The sequence below is a fragment of the Carcharodon carcharias genome, chromosome 11 (genome assembly GCF_017639515.1).
Source record: "Carcharodon carcharias isolate sCarCar2 chromosome 11, sCarCar2.pri, whole genome shotgun sequence".
Taxonomy (NCBI): Eukaryota; Metazoa; Chordata; class Chondrichthyes; order Lamniformes; family Lamnidae; genus Carcharodon; species Carcharodon carcharias.
The window spans coordinates 31,427,836-31,444,156 of record NC_054477.1 but is presented as its reverse complement, the minus strand read 5'-3'; the positions used below and the strand labels follow the sequence as shown (position 1 = coordinate 31,444,156).

At 43.7% G+C, this 16,321-nt stretch overlaps 1 protein-coding gene across 1 annotated transcript in view; it reads left to right on the top strand.

Moving 5' to 3' along the window:
- The window catches only part of LOC121283863 (rho guanine nucleotide exchange factor 17-like), a 502,814-nt gene that overhangs the window by 441,440 nt on the left and 45,053 nt on the right, over positions 1–16,321 (top strand). The window contains exons 7-10 of the mRNA XM_041198663.1: positions 2,718–2,768; positions 3,501–3,610; positions 5,863–5,948; positions 10,438–10,556. Coding sequence (XP_041054597.1) covers positions 2,718–2,768; positions 3,501–3,610; positions 5,863–5,948; positions 10,438–10,556 — 366 coding nt within the window. The remainder of the gene's footprint in view (positions 1–2,717; positions 2,769–3,500; positions 3,611–5,862; positions 5,949–10,437; positions 10,557–16,321) is intronic.

The following is a 16,321-nucleotide window of genomic DNA, read 5'->3' as shown; positions in this document are numbered from 1 at the left end:
AAACAAAAATTGTTCCCTCGTGCATTCTCCATGGCAACACCTCTACCAATCAGAGTCCATTTGCCAACCTATCAGCACTCCCTTCTCTAGAAGCATAAATTGTTGTTCCTTTACAATTGGTAGGTATTCTTGTGAATCTGTCCTGATGAGCGCAAGACAAAAAGCTTCGACAGTCTGTCCCTTTTTTAACAAAATAAAGAGAAATTAAACAAAGCAAGAACAATTAACTTAACATTGAAGCTTATAAAGACTCATGCTATTAAACTCAGTTCTGCTTTTTACTGCACCTCCCCCCAAGAGTTCCCTTATCTTATGAAATCTTAAAGGTTCATTCATTGTCCCTGGGACCAACCCAAAAGGTGTGTGACAGCGCTCCATAATTCACTCTGATTTCTCTTTAGTGTTCCAGCTATTCGCCAAGGTACAAGTTTTCATGGTGTTTATTCCATTAGCTTTTGGCTAAGCAACCCTCCAACCTTCCTCTAAAACCTCACAACTCTGGATTTCACAGCTGAGGCACGGGTCTCCCTACGGCTCCTGCTTAGGGCCTTAAAGCATCAGAAAACACTCTTGGTTTCCAATAGTCCACTGCTATGATTTCAAACTGCAACCAAGCTGATTACTTCCCAGAACTCCAACTGCAACAAGGTTAACTGCCTTTCACTGAGAGGATTAATGTAGATCTCTTCCTTTAGCTGCCAGCTAAACAAATCTTCCAGTCATTTCTTTGCTTACCAATTTTGTCTTATACTGAACACCAGCTCCCAATCACAGGCTGCATCATGGACGATAGATCTAGCATTAACCCTAGGTCAGTTGTAGGTGTGGCTTTATCTCTCGACTTCCAAGGAGCTACCAGCTACATAAGACCATAGCTGATACAGTCTTTTAACTGCTTTCTAAATAGCAATCAGCCTTCCTTCTGGCTGTGTCTTCTTAGCTGCTTCTTTCAACCAATCTTGTTAAGCACTAACTGAATGCACAGAGATAAACTCAAAACAAATAATCTCACTAAGCTCCACCCATCTCCATGGTAATGTGACACACAAGAACTCTTCCCGGATAGAAGTGTAAGTTAACTACCTTGAAATTCCAAAGTTTTCCTTAATTCTGGGAAACTTTTACTAGAATAACTGAAAATGTCATGTCTCCAGTTCTGTAGCTAAGTAAGCCCACCTGCTGTTTTATGACTATCACCCTTTTACCTTATCCAGTAAACACAAGGTACCTTTTGAATTGTTATTATCTTAAGCTGGTGTAGGTTTCCAGCTTCTAGATGTTTGCCAGGGTTTTACATTTAAAATGTAATTTCTAAAACTAAAAAGCTGTACCTCTAAAACATACAAACTATGTCATTGGGCACCCGTAACAAAAGGAACTTATGAGGGATATCAAGAGTAACAAAAAAAAATGTTACAATTGTGTTAGAAGGAAAAGTGTAACCAAGGATAATGTGGGCTGTTGAAAAGGTGATGTAGGTAATATTACAACTGAAAATAAGAAAATGACAGCTTTGTTGAATAATCTTGCAAAACACTCTCAATTCAGGATTTCCCATTTGGATTGGAAAATTGCAAATGTACTATATGTAGTTAAATCAGAAGTGATTATTGATAACCCAAAAAGATCTGTGATGGGCATCAACTATGCACTATATTTATTAAAGACTTAGATAACAAAAAAAGAGAGCCAAATATCCAAGTTTGTCCATGATACAAAGATTGGTGGCATAGCACACAGTGTAGACAGGAACATAAATGTATATAAACATTGATGAATTAATTGAGTGTACAAAAATGTGGCAGATGGAGTTCAGTGCAGGGATTAGTGCAAGATGATCTATTTTTAATCAAAAAGGAATAGACCCAAGTATTTCTTAAATGGTGAAAAGCTAGTAATAGTGGCGATCCAAAGAGATTTAGGGGTCCATGCGCACAGATCACTAAAATGTAGTAGTCAGATACAAAGAAAAAATAGAAAAAAAATGATTGAACTGCTGACCCCTATATATCTAGAGGGTTAGAATGTAAAGGGGACAAAGTTTTGCTGAAGCTATGCAAAACCTTGGTTGGACCACACCTGTCATACTGTTCTGGACATTGCATCTTAGGAAGGGCATGTTGGCCTTGGAAGGAGTACAGTGCCGATTCACCAGCCTGTTATCAGGTCTCCAGGACTTAAATTATGAAATTACATAAACCAGGGTTGTATTCTGTGGAATATAGAAGATTAAGGGGTGATTTGATTGTGTATTTTAAGATTTTTAAAGAAATTGGTAGGAAGAAAGAGAGAAACTTTTTCTGCTGGTTGGGGAACCTAAGACAAAGGGAACATTACCTTAAACGCAGAACCAAGCCATTTAGGAGAGAAGTTAAGAACAGTTTGTCACATGAAGGTTGGTAAAATTGTGGAACTTCCTCCCACAAAAAGCAATAGATGCTCGCCCAGTTATTAATTTGCAATCTGAGATTGCTAGATATTTGCTGAGGGATCTAGAAGCAAAGCAAGCTAATAGAGTTAAGGTACACTGAGTGGCGAAACGGGTTCAAGAGTTGAATGGCCTACTCCTGCTTCCATGTTTATATGTTCCCTGATCTCTTGAGAGAAACAGTGATCTGAGAACTGTGTCTTATTGTAATTGCTATCTGTATTTCACTTTTTCAGAGTGCTTGATTTCTCAGTGCTGTAATAGTACTTGTTCTCATTTTGTTCTATAGCTCCTGGTTCCTCACAGAAAATTCATAAGGCAGGAGATGGTGACTGAAGTGGTAAGAACTTCTGCCAACTTTGCAATTCTTACTTTTAAGTCTTAACACAAGGAACAGCTGAAGGAAAAGGCCTTCAATGGGATTTATTTTGTAGTGAGGAAGTAAATTAATTAGGCCTTGGGGTAATAAAAAATGTAAATGATTGGTCAAACTAGTGTATAGTGGAATAATATTTTAAAATAATGACTAGTGACAGCCTCAATTTCCTGCGGCTTCCAGCCACTAGTTCTGAATCCCAGCCACTAGCGAGGCTGTCAATTCGGCCAGCTGCTGGCCTAGAAGCAGATCATTAATTGTCATGAAGTTTAGAAGACTGCTGCATCCCTGGTCTTGTCAGGTTTTTTGCCTGCTTACCACCATCCCCCTTCACCGCCCCCCCATTCTTTCCCCACCTCCTTTGGCCCATTTCCCTCGACTGCAGAATAACAAACATTAACATTTCAAAGAGATGGTGCTCTCTTCCTCAGAGAATCTTTGAACTAATTTCTGAAGACACTGACATCAGTGAAAGAACACCAGCTTGTTGTTAGTGTATAGGCGGGTGATTCCGGCCAGTTACATTGAGTGATTGGTGATTCCTTGGGAAAGAATCAAGGATACTCCCTTAAAGATACAACTGCTTGAAGCCACCTTGAAATCAAAGTTATCCTAACTTCATCTAAAATATGACACCAAAATCTTCTGACTTATCATACTGATATGTTCCTGTTTTGCCATTTTTTTCATGCTCAGAAAACTGTAAGCAGCAAGAAGGAACGCTCGCTCTTTCTGTTTACAGATCTTTTGATTTGCACTACTTTGAAACGTAAAACAGGTTCTCTACGACGGAGTTCTATGAGCTTGTGAGTATTCAGCCTCTCTTGAGTAGGAACATTTACTTGTAAGCTGTGTTTTTTTCCCTTTGCTATTTTGAAGGAATGCTGAAGTAAATTTTCAACTGATTTCCAAGGCATAAAATTGATGCTATAGACATAGCTTATTACAGCACCTGCCTAATTTGCATTAAATTACATGGCAGAGAATATACGGCACATAAACATTTGACCATGCTGGTCTTTAGGCTCCACTCGAACCTTCTCCTGTTTTTCCTTATCTAACTCTATCAGCAATAACCCTCTAATCCCTTCTTCCTCATATGCTCAACTAATCTGCCCTTAAATTTATCTGCACTCCCTGTAGTAATGAGTTTCACATTCTCACCATTCTCTGTTCATCCCCGTAGATTTCATTTTTAGTTACGTAGATCTCACTGGAACACATTGACCCAGAATTGCCAATGGAACTGTCAGTCTTCACGATTATCATTGTGTAAAACTGACAGCAACTTCTAGTGTCCACACATTTTCTCTATCATTCATTCATGGCATGTGGGATTCAATGGTGATGCCAGCATTTATTGCCCATCCCTAAGTGGCGTTGGGAAGGTGGTGGTGAAAATAAATACGGATGAATGGCTTGCTAGACCAGCTCAGAGTCAAGAACGTTACTGTGGGTCCAGTGTCACATTTAGACTTGACCGTTTGAAGTTTACTTCCTTAAAGGATTTAGTGAAGCAGATGCGTTTTTTTTTTAACCACAACCAGATGGTTCCACGGTCACCATTACAGTGGCAGCTTTTTATTCCAGATTTATTTAATTGCTTGAATTTAAATCCCACAATTCCCATTTGAACTCATGCCTCTGAATCATTGGTTCAGGCTTCTGGATTGCAGTAACATGATGACAATACTATCATACATGTGTAGTTAAATGTGGAAATACAGATGTTTTTGTCAGTGATATGCTGCACTTCCTCATGGTGCAATTTTGAGTCTCCGCAGATGCAGTCAACACAGAGTCAATGAATTGATCTGAACTTCAATCTTTTACACAGTATTCCTGCTGAAAAACCAGTGAAAGTGCTAAACCCTGTTAAATGAGGTGTAACTGAGTTTTTAACACCATACTATATCATAATTATTGCTGTACAACCTCTCTGGTCCTGAAAAACTAATTTTATATGTGTGAAGTGTCACTCCCCCATAATAACATTTAAATGGTTTCTAAAATAATAACAGCTGCTTTTACATTTATCTGTAGTTCAACTTCTAAGTTAATGCCATGTGTATTCCCCAATCTTTCTTTCACTTTCTGTAATATTATCAAAAAGTCAATTATAATCTGGACTTTTTACTTCTTGATTTGCTGTGTAAGAGAATTTTTCAATCTGATTAGCTAATCAGCTTTCCTTATGACTTCACTGTTGCTGGACGTCACAGAACTCCCTATAGATGCCGTTAGACCTGCTGAGTTTTTCTAGCATTTTCTGTTTTTGTTTTGGATTTCCAGCATCCGCAGTATTTTGCTTTTATCCCTATAGAGGGTGCTAGATTGAAAGTCACATTGAATAGGGAATATCGATGATCTGGAGCCTGCTAAATCTTTCTGGGCCTCTTTTTTCGAAGTCAGCGGAGAGCACCATCCCCTCACTGCTGACCACAAAATCTAAATCATTGTCTTGTTACTAGTCATTAGCAAAGTCCTACATTTTTATTGCAGCCAGGGATTTCTTTTTAAATTGCAATAATAGAAATGTCAGTCCATGCATCACACCTATGACATCGTGTGCAAGTATTTGCATCACAACATTCAAGGAACATGGCCTTGTGCGATAACTGGACTCCTTGTGCATTTGTCCAATTTCTTGTCAGTTGCAAAGGCGGTACCCACAGACTTAATTCCATGTGTTCTGGTAACAAAATCATCCGAGTCCTCATTAGGGATGAGGTACCTCACCTGGTATGTACCTAAAAATGATGAAGAGCTGCCTGCAATTTTCTTGTATGTGCTGGAAGTGGGCAAGAACTAAGAAAATCTATCCTATCAGCCAAACTCTGGTCATCTTGCGGAGAGCATTTTGGGCTGATTTTCCAGGTATACACTGCCCGTGACTTGTGAAAGGCACAGCTGGTGGACCGGTTCCCCCAGCAGCAGTTCATATCTTGAAAATCAGCCCTTATCCATTCTAGAAGGTATTAGAGTACTGTTATCAGGAGCCTTGTACTTGATTCATATTGTTAGGTTTAACTTCCATTAACTGTTTTCATTCTAATAGATACACAGCTGGGAGTGTGATTGACACTGCAAGCAAGTACAAGTTCCTCTGGAAACTTCCCCTAGAAGATTTGGATATCGTAAAAGGTTGATTATATGTTGCAGCCTTTGTTGCCACTAATACATCCTGCTAAGATATAATGCTTATCTATAAAATGAGTCTCAGGCTTTGTGGTTGAAAAGCTATCTTAATATGTTCTCAATCCCCGAGAGTGTTTGCAGACTTAAAAACAAGAAGCCAAAACTTGCCTGCGATAAGTAGCCGAAGAAGGAGAAGAGAGATGTAGGAACATATGAGGACCGTAGGGAGAAAGAGTGGACATTCAGGCCAGCTTTTATTTTTGATACTAAAGATATGTTTCTAATTCTGTTGTAAACAGGTGCACAAATCAACAAGACAAGGGTTCACCAAGTGACCGCTGAGAGTTCCAAAGGATTCAGCAACCATTTTGAGGTCAATCTGATTGAAGCACCAAGCATACATGCAGTAAATGACAGCAAACAGTTGCTTAGCAGATCCAATATTCAAATCTAAAACAGACAGGAAAATTCTGCAACCTAATGAAGTGAAAGTACAGAAGTTTTCAGTAAAACTAGTGGCCTTGTGCATCATAGTTGAACAATATGATCCCTTTCGTAAATGACTCTACTGTTTATGTGTTGCTGCCTCTGTGCCTTTCCTTTTCTGCTTCTGCATCGTTTCCTCTTCTTTTCTCCTTCTTCCTGCCTAACTGTACTTTCTGTTTCTTTCTCTCCTTTTCTGCATCTCTCTCCATCTTTTTCTTCTTTCCTCCCTTGCGGATGCTAGATGGTGGATGACGTGGCAGGGACAGCAACCACCAGCTTTGCAGGCTCCATTTGGCGTGGAGATTGCAAGGTAAATAAGGCCCTCAGTAGTTCCCTTTTCATCTCCTTCAACAATCACTCGTGCTCCTCCCCCATTCGTACTTCAGTTCTGCACTGTTGGGTCAAGGTGCCACCTTTCAGCTGAAGTGTTCAGCTGAGGTCCTGTCTACCATCTCAGGATGACATAAAAGATCCCCACAGTACTCTTAAAAGAAGAGAAGGGGCGCTTTCCCCAGTGTCTTGTGCAAAAGTTAATCCTCAACCAGTGTCACTAAAACACATGATCTGGTCATTATTCATTTCAAGACTGTTTGAGGGAGTCTACAGCAGTCAATTAGCTATCGCGTTTCCTAGAATATAATAGTGTCTACACTGCAAAAGTACTTCATTGATTATAAAATGATATGGGATATCGTGAGGTAAAGAAAAAGGCACTGTATAATTGCAAGTCGCTCTTTCATTTTTATTACCTTAGTCTTGACAAGTTCCTCACTTTCCTATTGCCTTCTTCCATCACTATCCCTACCTCTGCTTACTTGAACTACCTATTCACTGCTGCACCCTCTCCACCAACCACCAATAGATCAACCAGAAACTCACCCTCCTTAAGATCAGGAATTTCAATTTCCTTATCTCTTTGTGAAACTTGGTAGATTTCTCCTAAAGTTTATTGTAATCTTAAGTTGGTACTAGAACTTTCCCTAAGGATAGAGGTTACATTATTGATTTTAAAACTGACCCAATGAACTTTCTATAAGCAGCACCAGAAAAGCTCTCTTATTGGGCTTTGTGTCATTGGGAAACTCACCTTTGCATCATAACACACAAATGCAGACTTAGGCTTAGAAGACCTCCCGCTTGAGGCAGACAAACCACATACGTCTGCTTTACATAGCTAGTTTTCTGAAACCGATCGCTAGCCAGAGGCAAGAGCCTGAGAGGTGCTACTGTATATCAAGATGGCTGACCAGGAGCCTCTCCCACACTTACCATTTGGCACAGGTATGTTGGAAGGATTTGCAGGTTGACAATCAACCTGTTTGGCTACATTATGAACACACCTTCCATGGCCATCAATTCCTGGAATGGGACTGAAACCTGGAGCTTCTGGCTCAGAAGTAGGGACTTGACTGATACCTGGAATGGGCCTATATCCATTGGATTTTAGAAGAATGAAAGACGATCTTATTGAATCATCTGAGATCCTGAGGGACTTGACAAGGTGGATGCTGACAGGAATTTTCCCCCTGTGGGAGAGACTAGAACTAGAGGACACAATTTAAAAATAAGGGGTCTTCCTTTAAGACAGAGATGAGAAGAAATGTTTTCTCTTAAAGGGTTATGAGTCTTTGGAATTCTCTTTACTTGAGAGCAGAGGTGGCACAGTCATTGAATATTTTAAAGGCAAGAGTAGAAAGATTCTTGACTAACATGGGAGTCAAAGGTTATCAGGCAAAGGCGGAATGTGGAGTTGAGGCCACAGTCAGATCAGCCATGATCTTACTGAATGGAGGAGCGTGCCCATGTGTCGAATGGCGTACTCCTGCTCCTAATTCATATGTTCATGTGTGTGCTATCCACTGCATCACAAGATCTCCCCATGCAAATACACTTGTATCACCAAACAAATTGACTCAAAGCTCAGACAATGCTATCTTCTTTACCTCAGCTGGCCAGTTAAGAGCATAGTTGCAAACAGGAGCAAAGGAGCAAACACCTCAGTTACCCCAAAGACAGGCCAAAACAGGCTAGCTGATTTCCAAGAGGTTTTCAGAGTCAGGAAGGTCCTGTGTCTAGAGATTCCCAAGATGTTTCGAGACAGATATTCAGAGACATTCTTAGCCCTAAAGAGCTTTCTTCACCCCCGTTAGAGACACAGAAAGTGCTTGAATGAGCCGAGTCCATTTTAATTTGTTCTCCTGCCCAACTCATTAAATCTGGCACCATGAAATTACTTATTGGTTCAAATTTAAGTGCAGTCATAGGCCAAAGTCAGTGAGGCTTTAGAACATGTCTTGAATTAATATCATATATTGTTTATCTATATGCGTATATACCAAGAAGGGTTTCTGATAAAATTTAAGATGTACTCATGTCTTTTCAGTTTTTTACATCAATTTGTTTGGCATCACTCCTCTTAAGGAGAGGTGTAGCATCCTTTCCCAAAGTAAAATTGCTGTAAATCCATAAATAACTCCTGAGCAGGCATTTTAGGGACTACTGTCATAATCAAACAAGTGTATTATTGAAAAACAGATATTTTTTGTCGAAGCTTTTTGTATTGCATTCATCAGGACAGTTCACAAGAAAATACCAATGTCAGGGGAAAACAACATATTTATATTGAATGAGAAGAGAGTGCTGATTGGCTGGCAAGTGGACTCTGAGGGCTGGATTTTACCATCAGTGAGCGGGGGGCGAGGCCCTCTCGCCGATGCGTAAAATAATGCAGGATGATGTCAGGCGGAAGGCGGGGGCGCAGCGAAATCAGCATCCGCCGACCTGCCAGTGGCCAATTGAGGCCATTGACAGAGCAATTAAAGTAAGTAATGGACCTGCCCGTCCAACCTTAAGGTTGTCGGGCAGGCCCAGAGCCCCAGCCCGAATTAGATAAAGAATGAAACCTCATCCATGGGCAGGATGAGGTTTCATGTAGGTTTTTTAAATTTTTAATAAAGTTTTTTTGGCAATTATGAACATGTCCCAATTCGTGTGACATTGTCACATGAGGGGACCTGTTAGGGAGATTTTATTTTTTCTATTTTGAACTTTTTCACATTTTGAGCCAATCTCCTTGAGGCAGCACTTAGCCTCAGGGAGATGAGTGCACTCTTTCATGCGCATGCGCCAAAGCGCGCACTCTTGATTTTAGGCATTCCCCCCGCCCACACAGGGAGCGCATAGTACTTCCCTGCAGACGTCATGCTGGGCAGGCCTTAATTGGCCCACCCACGTAAAATGATGCCACGCCTCCAATTGGGGGCACCAGTCGGAAGCACTACCCGCACGCGCCCGCTCATCAACTTCCCCCCCAACAGGGGGAAAATTCAGCCCTTAGTAAATCTCTTTTCATACATCATAAATATGTTGTTCCCCCTGACATTGGCGTTTTCTTGCGAATTGTCCTGATGAGTGCAAGATGAAAAGTTTCGACAAAAAGTCTCTTTATTTCAGCAATACTCAAATTCTATACTACCGAACGGCTATTTGCAAACATGTGTATCATTTGAAGGTAATATTGTCCTGTTGTATTTGATGGGTGGGTACAGTGGGTTGTGAAGCCATTTCGTAAAATAAATAAATGGGATTGACTCATAGGCTAGATTGCATTGATACTCATATATTACAATGCAGTGATTAGATTCTATGTCTCTCTCACTATCTCTGGAACATTCTCCATTCCTAGAATCCTCTGAAAACTCAGCATTCCTCCAATAATGGCCTTTTGTTAACCCCCCCACTTTCTTCGACTATCAGTGGCAGCTGTGCCGTAAGTCACCTGGGTACTAAGCTATGGAATTGCCTCTGCCTCCCTACTTCTGTCTCTCCTCCTTTAAAATGCTCTTTAAGCTTTTAGTCACCTGTCCTAAATGGCACTTTCTTCAGCTCAGTATCAATTTTTATCCAATAATGCTCCTATGAAGCTTTTGGGGACACTTTAACCGTGTTAAAGATGGCACATAAATACTCTGATTCTAATTCTGGTTTTAATTTGCTATGTGTGTTGCAGGGACAGCCCAAGCCACAAACCGGGAGAACATCCAGAAAACTCTCAATCGACTGGAGGAAGATTTCAGTATCTTGAGTCAGATTAGCACGTTGGCAGAGACACTCAGTATCTCACATCAGGTATGGGGACTGATGACGTGTAAATGATGACTTTCTAAATAGTTTAGAGATGATATAAAATGTGTGTACAAACCAAAATCTACAGATTCCTTACAGAATTGGTGCGTTCTTTTAATAGCCAGGATCATGGCACTATGACAGTGACCCTCAAACAACCGATCATAAATCTGTAATTTGACAAGGAAATATTCAATGAACGGCATGGCATTAGGAAGTTCTGAGGAACAAAAGGGCCCTTGGCGTGTGTGTCCATAGATCTCTGAAGGTGGAGGGGCATGTTAGTGAGGTGGAAAAAAAGGCATATGGACACTTGCCTTTATCAATCGAGGCATAGATTACAAAAGTAGGGAGGTCATGTTGGAGTTGTACAGAACCTTGGTGAAGCCACACCTGGAGTACTGTGTGCAGTTCTGGTCGCCACATTATAGGAAGGATGTGATTGCACTGGAGGGGGTGGAGAGGAGATTCACCAGGATGTTGCCTGGGATGAAACATTTAAGTTATGAAGAGTGGTTGGACGGACTTGGGTTGTTTTCGTTGGAGCAGAGAAGACTGAGGGGCGACCTGATCAAGGTGTACAAGATTATGAGGGGCATGGACAGGTTGGATAGGAAGCAGTTAGTCAAAGGGTCAGTCGCAAGGTGGCATAAGTTCAAGGTGAGGGGCAGGAGGTTTAGGGGGGATGTGAGGAAAAACTTTTTTACCCAGAGGGTGGTGACGGTCTGGAATGCACTGCCTGGGAGGGTGGTGGAGGCAGGTTGCCTCACATCCTTTAAAAAGCACCAGGATGAGCACCTGGCACATCATAACATTCAAGGCTATGGGCCACGTGCTGGTAAATGGGATTAGGTAGGTAGGTCAGGTGTTTCTCATGTGTCGGTGCAGCCTCGATGGGCCGAAGGACCTCTTCTGCACTCTCATTCTGTCATTCTGCCTTTCTGATTCTGTCCATCTGCACTACAATCGCAGCCGGAAAGAGATGAAATTTTTACTGTGAGGGCAATATAAGATTGGGGATTTCTTTTATTGTTAGTATTCAAGATGTACAGTCTCCATTCTAAAACCACAATAAGTTGCAGCAACTGAAATATCGTTGTTGACAGTGCAAACAGCTAACTGAAGCTGCCTGAAGTCCTCATTTTCCAGCTGCCTCCTGTAATCACAAACAACGGGCTTTGCCTGAAATTAGCGGAGCTTTGAAATGAATTGAACTGCCTGGGATAGCCTGAATATGTAATACTTTTTAACTCAGTCCTTTGCAACTGCCTCCTGTAGTTGGCGCAATTTGCCTGATGCAGGTGGTTGTCCGTGATGTGCATGGACTCTATAACTGGTGGGGGCTTCCAAGTCAAGCTGTCACGGAGTTGCACCGCCTGCTTTCGGACAGTATCTGGAAGAGGGACCTATCTTTCAAATAGAAGCAAAGGGTATCACTGCAGAAAATTTTCTTGTTACTGGATCCTTGCATGCTGCTGGAGGAGGAGACATCTGTTACATGAGGCAGCCTACAGTGCACACGTATTGTTTTCTGTATAGAAGAGAGATATCAGCTGAACAGAGCACAGAGCTTTCACTGGGTGGTAGGGTTCCCTTGAGTTCATGGCTTTGTATGTGGCATCAGAGCTCCTTATATCCCCTATATGCCTACATGACAGAAGCCTTGCACGCAATTGAGGTCCAAGTGATATCTGTCTGCTGAAGTATCAGTATGGCCATTATCCACAATGTCACTATTATGCGATAGTCTGTGATGACTGTATTTTTGGAAGGAGAGAAAACACTGAGAGACCTGGGCAAACCTCTGCATCCATAGCTATTGCTGCTCTGAGAAGCTCCCTAACAACAAAGGATCACATTGACCTCGCTGACTTACATTAACTTCTGATAAAGCAATGTCTTGATTTTAAGATTCTTATCCTTGTTTTCAAATCCTTTCATGGCCTTGCCCCTCCCTACCTGTGTAATCTCCACTGACCCCTCAACCCTCCAAGATATCTGCACTACTCTAATTCTGGCCTCTTGAGCACTCGCCATTTTAATTGCTCCATTATTGATGGCCATGCCTTCAGTTGCTTAGGCGCCAAGTTCTGGAATATTCTCCTTATGCCTTTCCACCTCTCTACCTCATTTTCTTCCTTTAAGATACTCTTTAAAACCTTTCTCTTTGACCAAGCTTCTGGTCATCTGACCTAATATCTCCTTATGGCTCAGTGTCATACTTTGCTTTATAATGCTTCTGTGAAGTGTCAGGAAGATATAATAATTTCCATAAAGTTATTGGAATTTATTGTAAAATAGTGCTAGTGGGATGTGTGTGTGTGTGTGTGTATGTGTGTGTGTGACTTAATTGAATTAATCTGGGTGCTTTGATGAAAGAAGAAAAGTTAGGTTTGAAATGTTAATTAGGTAAATATGGGGAAGTTTAGAAACATAGGTGTCAAGGGAACATTTTCATTTTGAAATAAATCAGGCTAGATTGTTTTCAAAGGAGGGGTGAAATGTGTCACCTAGCCAGGTGAAGTTTAGAAACAGTGGGCTGAATTTTCTGTTTGGTATGGGGGTGGAGCGGGCATGGAGTCGATCACCGCCTGCGATCAGGTCCGTGCCACCATTTTACGCGTGCGGGCCAATTAAGGTCCGCCCAGCATAACGCGTGATTCCCGAGGATGTGGGCGGGCGGTGGCGGGAGTGTATTGTCCACTGGGTCCAATAGCGACCTGGCGGCCTGTTTATCTGAAACGCTGACAGCCTTTTCTAGGCTGCTTATAATGGCAAGTGGAAGGGCTCACCAGAGGGCTTCTGGTGAGCAGGTCAGTACGGAGGGTAGGCCAGCGGAGCAGGCGAGGCTGGAGAGTAAGGCAGCGGGACAGACCAGGATGGTGGGTAGGGCGGGGGGGGGGGGCAGTGTGCTCAAGGAGGTGGCAGCACGGCGGGAGGTGCTGGTTCTCTTGCATGGGAGAAGGAGGCCTCTCCACATGATGAAACTTGCCTTGGAGGAGGTGGCAGAGGTGGTGAGCTCCTGCGACGTGGTATGATGCACCTGGATCCAGTGTTGCAAGCACTTCAACGACTTGTGTTCAGATGGGTGAGTACCATGTTGGCATTGGTCATGTAACCCAGGGGTCAGCTTTCCCCCTTGCTCCCCACCACCCCCAAGTCTGATCGTAGTTACTGCACTGAATCATTGACCACATTTGTCCTTTGCTGGGTGGGCAAGCAGATATTGCCCATGCTGAGGTCAGCCTGAGAGGGTGATGAAGGGATGTGTTTTGCCCCCGCAGCATGTGTTACACTGAGTCTGACATGACTGGTTTGGGGGCAACCTGGAGGAGCTGTACCTAGGCATAGTGCTGGAACTCCAGGACATGTCCAAGTCAGGGTGATGACATGCTGGGAGGGGAGCTTCAAGGTGGCGTGGCACCGATCGATCTGCTGCCCTCTGCGCTCCACATGTTTGCGCCTCCTTGCTATGGGAGGAAATACCGTGTGGTGCCTAATGTAGGCAGCATGTGTCCGGGGGGGGTGCCGAGCATCTTTATGTGAGTGTTCGGCAGCAGCGGGGTGAGGAGGCACTGGAGCCCTGATATGTCCCACTCTGGTTGGGGTGGGCCGTGCACAATTTTCACTAATCAATGCTCATCTCTCATTTTCAGGAGAATAATGCTCATAACACGGCAGAGCGTGTGAGGACTGGCGGCGGCCAGGTGCAGATCACCATTCTTAGCCACTTCAAGCAGGAGGCCCTGGATTTTTTTTCAGTTTTTAGACCATAAGACGTAGGAGCAGAAATTAGGCCATTCGACCCATTGAGTCTGCTCCGCCATTCAATCATGGCTAATAAGTTTCTCAACCCCATTCTCCCACCTTCTCCCCGTAACCTTTGATCCCCTTACCAATCAAGAACCTATCTATCTCAGTCTTAAATACACTCAATGACCTGGCCTCCACAGCCTTCTGTGGCAATGAATTCCATAGATTCACCACTCTCTGGCTAAAAAAGTTTTTTTCTAATGACTTCTTTGCTGTACCATTTAATCCATTAATCCCACACTGACAGCATTTCCCTGTGCATGCTGATCCTTGGACTCACTGCTGGACTCATCATGTGCATCTGCAGCCACCGCGTCGACACCTTCATCGTCCACTGCATTGCCCCCTTTCCAGCGCCAGGTTATGCAGAGCGCAGCATGCAACCACTAACAACGAGACACGATCTGGGGGGTACAGGAGTGCACCCCCTGAGCGGTCCAGGCATCGGAAGCGCATCTTAAGAAGACTGATGGCTCTCTCCACCACAGCCCTTGTGGAGGTGTGGCTCCTATTGTACCACTGCTCAGCTTTTGTTCTTGGATGGCGGAGAGGCGTCATGAGCCACCTTCTGAGGGGATAGCCCTTGTCACCCGGCAGCCATCCATCCAGCCAGGCTGGAGCACTGAAGAGCCCCGGCACCTGGGAGTGTCTGAGGATGTAGGCATTGTGGGAGCTGCCTGAGTACCTTGCACAGACTTGGAGAATCTGCATCCTGTGATCACACACTATCTGCACGTTCATGGAGTGGAAACCCTTCCTGTTGACAAAGGCACCAGGCGCACCTGCTGGCGCCTTGATGGCCACATGTGTACAGTCTATTGCACCCTGGATGCGGGGGAAGCCAGCAATGGCCGCGAAGCCTCTGGCTCACTGTGTCTGGCTTGCCTGGTCCCAACTGTAGTGGATGAAGGTCATTGCATGCCTGAACAGAGTGTCTGTAACCTGCTTGACACAAGTGTGGACAGTTGATTGGGAGACACCGCAAAGATCACCCACCAACCCCTAGAAGGAGCCAGAGGCATAGAAGTTGAGGGCAGCTGTGACCTTCAGAGCTATTGGCATGGGGTGTCCACCCACAGTTAGTGGAGATCTCAGGCCCTATCATCTGACAGATAGAATTGACCATCTGTCTTGAGAGATGGCGCCTCCTTCGGCTCTGCACCTCAGGCATATTGAGGTAGCTGCCTTACCGCCCGTATGCCCTGGCAACAGGATAGTGGCATCTTCTGCAGCCCCTTCCGCCTTGGACTACCTCTTGGCCCTGCACCCCTTGTGCCTGCCCTCCCAAAGGTGGCTCCCCTGGAGGCTGAATGTGCACTCCTGGCCTCCTCCCCCTTCTAGCCCTCCCTTCCTCCTCAGAGGAGCTGCCTCCAGTGGACAATTCAGCTCCCATTCCCAGGCTAAGGGAAGGCTTCCTGAAATCTGCAGGCCCAGAAAAGATTCCTCACTGCAGAGTGCTGACCTGAAGGTTAAGAGTCCAGAAAAAGCAGCTGGGATGTGTTTTGAAGCACTGCAGATCACACAGACGAGTTTCAAAAACTTTCATAAATAAATACTTGACTGTGCACATTCGCAACCCCAGTGGCCCTCTTATCCTGCCCATGGATGAGGTTAATACAAATGTGTCCTACCCACTTGCCCATTGTGCCTGTGTGCTGACCCAAAGATTGCACGGGCACTGAAAAATCGGTGTCAGTTGGCGCCTCAAGGGCCATAAGTGGCCCGTTAATTAATGGCAGCACACGTCAGACATCATCGTGCGCCTGCCCAGCGAAATATCGTGATGGTGCACAGTGACATAGGGATACTCACCTGACATCACCACGCGTCATTTTATGCTCGGATGTGCAGGGGCCAAAGGGAAAATTCTGCCCAGTGTGTTTGTATTTTCCCAAAGATTGCTGGTAAAACTTAGTGCAGTGAGAGGTTTTTTTTTATCAGGGAGATAAAGTCCA